General features: G+C 54.2%; 1 protein-coding gene across 1 annotated transcript; it reads left to right on the forward strand.

The window, feature by feature from the left end:
* Ogfr (opioid growth factor receptor) lies at window positions 1-6,048 on the forward strand. The gene is made up of 7 exons (XM_028885326.2): window positions 1-229; window positions 1,513-1,581; window positions 2,111-2,189; window positions 2,874-2,952; window positions 3,635-3,701; window positions 4,143-4,291; window positions 4,750-6,048. The coding sequence occupies exons 1-7, from the start codon at window positions 89-91 to the stop codon at window positions 5,729-5,731; spliced, it is 1,566 nt and encodes a 521-aa protein (XP_028741159.1). The 5' UTR covers window positions 1-88; the 3' UTR covers window positions 5,732-6,048.
* Window positions 6,049-8,532: the final 2,484 nt, after the last annotated feature.

Below are 8,532 nucleotides of genomic sequence, written 5' to 3' on the forward strand. Positions count from 1 at the left end.
GGCGGGACCTGGCGCCGCCCCGCCCCCGCGCTTCCTCCTCTTTCACTTTCCTTTCCGCGGAAAGCGGGTCGAGTCCTGCCTCTCGAGTATGGACGACCTGGACTGTGATTCCACCTGGGAGGACGAGAGCGAGGAGGATGGCGAGGACGGCCAGGCGGATGATACGGGCGATGAGGACACGGGCGACGAGGACGGCGACGCGGAGGAGACACGGCCAGGCGTGTTCCAGGTGCAAGACGGCGGGAGGGCGACAGAGCGACACCAGGCCATGGGCGCCTGGCCCAGGCCGCTGTCCCGAGGGGGCGCCGGGCCCAGGCCGTGTCGGACCGAGTGCCGGTGACGTCAGGGCAGCGACTGATTGGGGGGGGGTGTCCGTGCGTGGGTGACGTCAGAGCGCGCCCCAGATCCTCGTCCTGCATGGGTGGCCTTCCCTTGGTTTGCCCTTCCTCCGCCCCACATTCGGTCCCCAACTGCAGACGGCCTCCACCGGCTCGGAAGCAACACCCGCCTGGGAGACCTGGGCCAGGGGGCTGGCTGGCTGCCACTAGCTCTGGTAACTTTTGTTGCCACCAAGAGCCTGTCTCCGGGTATACTTTTGTAGCAAGCAGCATATAAGTCGCAGTGCCATTCTGTAAGACTCACTGCCCTGGTTATAGCTGTAGTTTCAGGGTTGATGGAAAGCCTGGAAATGAGAGTGATGACTATGACCATTCTTCCCATTCACTCCATACAGTCTCTGCTTGTCTGCTATGTTTGGGAAAGTGGCTCAGAATCTGGAGAGGCTCTCAGGCCGACCTATCCCTGACCACATTGGAACAAAGCTGAGGCTGGGTAGAGTCCAAAAGCTCTGATGAGAATTGTTTCCCTAGAAGAGCTTTTGGATCATGCCTGAAGTAGTAGCCACTTAAAAGCCAGCCCCAGACCTGGAGGCACAGTGACTTCCATCACGTTAGGCCAGGGAGGAGCAGGGGTTTGCAGGGAAGGAGCCTCATTCATCCCACGCATCAGACCCATCCAGAGACATTTAGGTTTTCTCTTGAGACAGTGGCTGGCAAAGTATCTGCCCTTGGGGATACAGCCTAGTGACCATTCAGAGCATAATGTGGGGGGAAATACTATAGTACTCAGAGAAGGGGGACACAAAGGGCTTGGACCAGCAGACCAGAGTGGAGATGAAGTTGGGGCTTGGGGACAGAAGAGCACCAGCCATATACACCTTGCTAGTATGCAGGCTAGGCTGGGCCAAAGCACCCTAAAAAGAAAAAGGGAGAGTACTAAGATAGGCAGGACTGGTAGCTGAGGCTACTCCAGTCCCTCGTCTGTGTTCACATGGAGACGTGTTTCTCTAGTGTCTAGATGAGCCTTCTCAGAACCCCTGACACAAGGTGTGTGGAGACCAGAAAAAACAGAAATACCCATTCCTCTTGCATAGAGCTCAGAGATGGCTGGCCAAGCCATGCTGCCTTTGGCCTGCACTTTCCAGGTACCTTATTCCCTTTATTCTCTCTCCAGTCTAGGATGACAGGGTACCGAAACTGGCGAGCTATGCAGGACATGCGAAGGTACCGACACCACTACCCGGTAGGTACACATGGCCCCTACCTTGAGACACAGTCCTCTTCCCAAATAATGTATCCCCTGGCCTGCCTGAAAATCAAGTTTTGGGTTCTGAGGTGTGTTCTTCACTGTCGGTTCAGACCCATGACCTTCCCCTAGTCATGGGGTGATAGAGCATATTGTCCTACATGAGCCTCAGAGCATAGCTTTAAAATGAGGGACCAGCTTCCTGGCAGAACATGTGACTCAGGACTTCACACAGGGCTCCCTGGATGGTACATGGGATCACCTTCAGTCTCTCTCCTCTACCCATGAGTTACTGGCAACCCCTGTAGTACTTTTGAGGTACAGAGTACCATCGATGGCCTCTGCTGGTAGGGAGATGGAGGTGGTACTGTCCTCCAAACCTACCCTTGTTCACAGAGAGGATTTCAGACTGACCTTTGGGGTCTTGAACAGCTGTCTCTACCCCTGACTATGTGAGTCTGAAGGGCCCTCAAAGATAGCTTGTTTCTCATGAGTCCTCAGCCGTCCTTTCTCTGGCTCTTTTCAGGATTTGGCAGATCAAGACTGCAATGGCGACATGTCCAACCTGAGTTTCTACAAAAATGAGATCTGCTTCCAGCCAAACGGTACCTGCCACTCAGCCTCACTGCCCTTGACCAGTTGTCCATTCTGCTAGGCTGCCTGTTCTCCTCAGTCCAGTTATGGCTTTCAAATGACCCTGCACTGCCCCCTTGAGGCTGCCAAGGGGATTGGAGCTTAGGTTGAAGGGCCAGAGAGAAGCTTTTGGGGTTTTAAAATGGTCTTTCTGTGTATTCCAGGCTGGCCTCAAACTCAAGCTCTTCCCGTCTAAGCCTCCCAAGTGTGGAAATTATAGGCCCGAGGTACCATATCTGCTCTGTGACACAAACATTTGAAACTAAACAGTGTAGTTTTGTTGGTGCCCGCTCACAGCCATCTGTGTATGCAGTTACTTTGCTGCTGTCGCATGGAAAGGCCATGCGACTACACAGCTAAGGTATTTGATGTCTGGCCCTCCAAAGGCATGTTCCAGGTTTGGTTTCTATGGGGATTTCTTGTGAGTACAGAGCTTCCTGGCTGACCCAGAGAGGAAGTAGTGTACCCCTCACATAGAAAAGTAGGCCTAGTTACCTAAAACTAGTACAGTTTATATTTGATGAGCTATGGATAACTCTTCTGAGTCCTAAGAACTCTAAAGAAATTGAGGCGAAGCAGTGATTCTGGCCGAGCTCTGCACCCTGAGCTGTGTCAAGGAGGCCTCTGTAGCTGACTTTTCCCCTTGGGATTTCCAGGTTTTCTCATTGAGGACATTCTTCAGAATTGGAAAGACAACTATGACCTCCTTGAAGAGAATCACTCCTACATCCAGTGGTGAGTGGAACTGAACAGGCAGATCTTAGGGAAAGGGAGGGCCTGGTCATCTAGGTGGGGGCTGCCATTGCTATGTCTGTGGTTAGGTATTTGACGCACCCCTTTCTTTCCACGAGCCTCTATGTACGTGACAGGCGTTGGCTGCACATCTCTAGTTAGTGTCCCCGTTGTTGGACTCCGCGGGGTGTTGTGTACAGCTCCATTGACAGGCCTATCTGTCTTGGGGGGCGGCTGGAGCTGGACTACCTCTGACTTGGTTTTAGCAGGGCTTGAGTGAGGTGTCACACAGCAACTTCAGAAGCTATACCATTTCCTGGCAAGTACAACACCCCTTACTTGAGGACGGCCCTGGCTGTTCCCAGGGTCCTCTTGGCATGGCGTACATTGTGGCTGAAATTCTGCAGGATTAATGACAAGAAAGAACAAAATATGAAAGCATAGGAAAGAAAACTCTGCCTCCCAAAGGTGACAGACATACTGACAGACAGACTTACACCACAGCCCACTGAGCACATAGGCCAAGGCTCCAAGCAGCCATCTTACCTGCTCTCGGCTGACTGCCATCCTTACCTAGTTCCTTGGGTAAGAGAGGCCAGCCGGTCCCTCCGGGGTGAGAGGGAGGCAGTGAAGTGAAGGAGCTGCTGCCCAACGCTCACGTGCCTCCACCTCACCGTCTCTGCAGGCTGTTTCCTCTGAGGGAACCAGGAGTCAACTGGCACGCCAAGCCCCTCACACTCAAAGAGGTCGAGGTAAGCTGCCTTCCTGGGCCAAACTGGGGACGTTGGGAGAGCTACGCCTGTCTGCAGAGAGGTGGGGCCAGAAGAGCCCCATGGTGCCCCTGTGGCATCTACAAGTCTGCCTGCTGGGAGTAATGCCACCTGTTGGGGACATCAGAGAGAGGGGGCCAGCCCTTAGAGAGTAGAGTAGTAGAGATGAGGGGTTAGAGGGCCCTGGACAAGGACAGCAAGGAATGCCTTGTGGCAGTGGATTCCGGTTAATAGAGGTGACAGCTTTCCCAGGCCTCACAGAGAAGAAAGCTGGAGATGTGTTGATATCATCTCATCCTCAGAGGCTGAGTCAGGGCCTAAGGGAAGGCATTGGCCTACCTGGTATCCAGTGGCCCCACCCAGTGTTCCTTGGGAGCAGTGATCAGTGAGGACCACCTGAGCCCCCAGGGGATTGTTTTCTAGGCATTTAAAAGCTCCAAGGAGGTCAGAGAGCGTCTTGTCCGGGCCTATGAGCTCATGCTGGGCTTTTATGGAATCCAACTCGAAGACCGGGATACAGGCACTGTCTGCCGTGCACAGAACTTCCAGCAGCGCTTCCACAACTTGAACAGGTGAGGACAGGGCCCTGCTGGCATCCTCCCATCTCTGATGCTCCCCTTTAGGATCTGGAGCCTGGTTTCCAGCAGAGAAGTCCAATACAGGCCACAGGGTGTAGGTGCTGCCATGTGGCAGGAGTTATGAGGTCCCCTTGGCTGGGGAATTTTCATCCCCTCCACCCACCCAGGAAGCAGAAGCAAGGGAGGACTATAGACACCTCAGTCACTCTGGATCTGCCAAGATGCCAGCCCTTCTAGCTTTCAGCAGTGTTTTCCAGACAGGAGTCCATGGGCTGGGGCATCTCCCAGGACTTGCAGATCCTGTCCACAGGTCCAGGGTACACAGGCCATTTTCCCAGGTGGGGACCTAAGAAGACCTTGGAAATTTGAGGTGGAGCCAGCTGGGGATGCTTTGGCCAGATGTGCATCCCCAGGGCCAGGTCCATCTAACCTCCTGTCACCTACCTTCACAGTCACAGCCACAACAACCTGCGTATCACGCGTATCCTCAAGTCGCTGGGTGAGCTGGGCTTAGAGCACTACCAGGCGCCGCTGGTCCGCTTCTTCCTGGAGGAGACACTAGTGCGGCACAAATTGCCCAGCGTGCGCCAGAGCGCCCTGGACTACTTCCTCTTTGCCGTGCGCTGCCGGCACCAGCGCCGGGAGCTCGTGCACTTTGCATGGGAGCACTTCAAGCCTCGCTGCCAGTTTGTCTGGGGGCCCCGGGACAAGCTTCGGAAATTCAGGCCCCAGGCTACACCCCAGCCACTGATGGTGCTAGGGCAGGCAGATAAGGACGAGGGCTCCAGGAACCCCTTCCAAGAGGCTGGCACCCAGGGTCGGACCTATGGATCTGGAAGGGACCTGAGTGGGGACACTGGAACTGAGGATCCCTCACTGCTGAGCACAAAGCCCCAGGATGTGGGAACCTTGGATGGGGACAAGAGGGATGAGGCTGAGTCACTGAGCCCCAAAGAGAGCAAGAAGAGGAAGTTGGAGGGGAACAGGCAGGAGCAGACCCCAGGGGAGTCAGATCCCCAGGGTGTCTCTGAGGTAGAGAAAATTGCCCTCAACCTTGAGGGGTGTGCCCTCAGCCCTGTCAGCCAGGAACCCAGGGAGGCTGAACAGCCCTGCCCTGTTACCCATGAGGCCAGGATGGCTGATGAGGTAAGAAAACGGAGGAAGGTGGAGGAGGGGGCTGAGGGTGATGGAGCTGCCAGTAACCATAACACTGAAACGCAGGCCCATGCCCCGCCTCCGACACCTTCAGAGTGTCCTGAGGCCCAAAAAGATGGGAACAGGCCAGAGGACCCAGAAAGCCAGGTGGGGCCAGAGCAAGGTGTCTCTGTGAATTGCCTGGTGGAGGACCCTGGCCCTGACACCACAGGAATCTCAGTGGATGAGTCAGAGGAGTTGGCAAGGGTGGGGGCCTCTGCTGAGCCCCCGCAGCCTTAGAGGTGCATCTCAGTCCCACGAGCCCACTGCAGGGGTTCTCGTGAGTTCCAGAGCCCTGCTCTTGGCTCTTCTCGGTGCCCCACAGTGCTGGCCTCTCCCTGGTGGTCCCTGAAACATCCACCAGAGGGACTGAGGCCCTGCCCTCAGGGAAGGCCACTGCCTTCAGAACCCTCCTTACCTCACTGTGTCCTCCCCCACTGCCCTCTGAGCCCCATGTTTGTGAACAGACCCTAAGGGTCGGGGGAGGGGGGAGGGGCCTCTTTTCTTAGTCTGGTGCCAAGTGAGGCCTTTTCTGAATAAACTCTTCAGACTTTGTTTTTTGGTGTGGATCAAGGTCCTGTTTGGTTGCCTGTGGATTCTCTGGGTTGGTTCCTATAGACTTCCCTCTTGCCCCCAGTTGAGAATAGCCTGGCCTGTGCCACATCATGGTGCTTTGCCCATACAGAGCCTGGCAGACACTGGTTGCACAGCTCTCTGGGCACTGGCACCCTATGCAGACTATTGTAATATATACAGCCTTCCTGAATACAAGGGTCATCACCACCTTAGCTGCTACCTGTCACCTGTTCAGGAACTCAGAAACTGGTACACAGGCCCTTTGGATGGGCTGGGGACAGTTCTGCGTTTACATGTCTAGACCCATCCTGTCTTGCCCCTCTCTGCTGATAGGCCTCCCCAGGTGCTGTCTTCCAATGCCCTCCCTATGTGGCCTATCAGACTGGCATCTCACTGTAGCTTCCCTCTGCTGAGACTTTGCCCTCTTCTAATTCCCCAGTGCCTATCTGTCAGGTAAGGAGTTTTATGGACCGTGGAGAGGAGGGATTCACACACATCTTGGTGTAGATGAGGTGGCAATCAAGCACCATCCTGGGTGTTCTGAGGGAGATCACAGTTCTCCCCGAGTTGAACCTAGGGGTCAGTGCCATCTCTTGACAAGGTCATAGTACTATGCTGTGGACAGCGCCCTCCCAGGGTTATCTTGAGGCTGTGGACCCTGGGAACCTTAGCTGTGGTTTGGCTTATTGGTAAGGCTTTGAAATGAAAATGGATGCTCAGAGGTGGATAGAAGGCATTTAGTAGTTAACTACAATTGGGGTCCCTCTTGGAGTGTGCAGGCATCTTCAAGTAGATGGCTGGGACTCAGGTCGGATGGGAAATATTGACTTTTGAAAGTGAGGAGGGACTCTAGGGATGGCTGGCCACTCTGACTCACTTGACCCCCTGCCAGACTTTCAGGAAGAATGGCATACCGAAACAGGTAAATCTTCAGTTCTCTACAGCTCAAAGGCAAGTACTGGGAGGCCTGGACCTAACAGGCCTAGGATGTGAGGCTGACCTCACTTCAAAGGTCTACAGATACTGGGGATGTGAGGGAGTTGAAGATAAAAGTCTGCTTCAAGTGCCAAAAATGTTCCCCAGACCCAAGCTAAAGGCCAGCTGTGCCTCCGATTGGCGTCCAGTCGCTGCTTTATATGCCGCATGTTAGGTGCTGAGGTGGCAGAAAGGGCTGGAACCTGGTCAGGTGGGAGGTACTTCACAGTTCCGTGTGGTATGGGCTGTTCAGAGCCCCCAGCTGCAGCTACTGCTGCCACAGTACCTTTTTCTGAAGAGGTGCTTTGGTACGTCTCAGACTGCTGGAGGGCAAGGCTTCCTGAGCTCCCTCTTGCTTCACTCCCATGGACATTCACAAGCACCTGTTGCAGAGCTGAGCAGGCAGTGGGGTGCTTGGTAGTGGAACAGGAATCTCCTGTTACCTCACTTGGCAGGTGAGAGCCACAGCTTCACATTGGGGCCATTTTGTGCTCGCGCGCGCGCGCTCTCTGTCTCTCTCTGTCTCTCTGTGTCTCTGTCTGTCTGTCTCTCTCTCTCTCTCACACACACACCCTTACTCACTCTATTCTTGCTGGTTTCTGTCACATGATCCCTGCCTGCAGATGGAGCTGCTGCCATGCCCTGTAAACCAGGACAGTGTTACTTGGGACATTCAGATTCTCAAAAAGGACAGACTGGGATTCTGCAGTTTTGGCAAGCCCCATAGGCGATTTAGATGTCTGTAAGATTAAGGGAAGGAGCTGGAGAGTTAGCCCAGCAGTTAAGAGCACTTGTTGCTTTTGTAGAGGACCCAGGTTTCATTCCCAGCATCCACATGGAGGCTTAACAACCATCTGGACACCAGGCATGCACATACATTCAGGCAAAACACTCATATACATAATTTAGTAAAAATAATCTGAAGAAGGAGGGTTAAAGGAGAAACTACTACTGTGGAGACCTGCTTCCAGGTATGTCCTAACACTGGGTCCTTCTCTCCAGCAGCCTTGACCTTCAGGCTGCTGCTTTTCTCTCCCAATTCACCATCTTGCTCCCTCCTGGGGAACAGGGTGCAATATAATAACGAGTCTTTCCAGTGGTGGCTGAAATGAACCTGTCCACCCCTACCCCCACTAGAGCCAGGTTCCAAGCTTAAAAGAGGGCTGGGATGGCTAGCCAGAAGTTCTGGACTGTCACTACACAGGATCCTTGCCATGGTAGGCATCCATCCTAAAGGGAGATTTACCGTGATCCTCTTGGTATTTGGGCATCTTGGGTATGTCCTTCGCAGCTTTTAAAAGGTGCCCTTTACTGCAGGGGTTCTTCCTGGCTACGATCTGGCAGAGGAGCGGGAGAGAAAAGAGTCTTTCTTGTGTGCTGAAAGGTGCGTGTGTGTAACGCGCTCTCCCTCAGATAATTTTAACTCGGAGTAGGGCCGGAAAATGCTGCTGGGTTTTTCTTTCCAGCCCACGCGGCGCCCCGCCGGCCCA

Source organism: Peromyscus leucopus, chromosome 4 (genome assembly GCF_004664715.2).
Source record: "Peromyscus leucopus breed LL Stock chromosome 4, UCI_PerLeu_2.1, whole genome shotgun sequence".
In the NCBI taxonomy this organism is placed as follows: domain Eukaryota; kingdom Metazoa; phylum Chordata; class Mammalia; order Rodentia; family Cricetidae; genus Peromyscus; species Peromyscus leucopus.

What these genes read in the sequence shown, in the direction of transcription:
- Ogfr (XM_028885326.2), top strand. Translation starts at nt 89, where the DNA reads ATGGACGACCTGGACTGTGATTCCACCTGGGAGGACGAGAGCGAGGAG. An exon ending in GGTACCGACACCACTACCCG is followed by an intron (nt 1,582 to 2,110) that starts GTAGGTACACAT and finishes GGCTCTTTTCAG; the next exon opens with GATTTGGCAGATCAAGACTG. An exon ending in GATCTGCTTCCAGCCAAACG is followed by an intron (nt 2,190 to 2,873) that starts GTACCTGCCACT and finishes TGGGATTTCCAG; the next exon opens with GTTTTCTCATTGAGGACATT.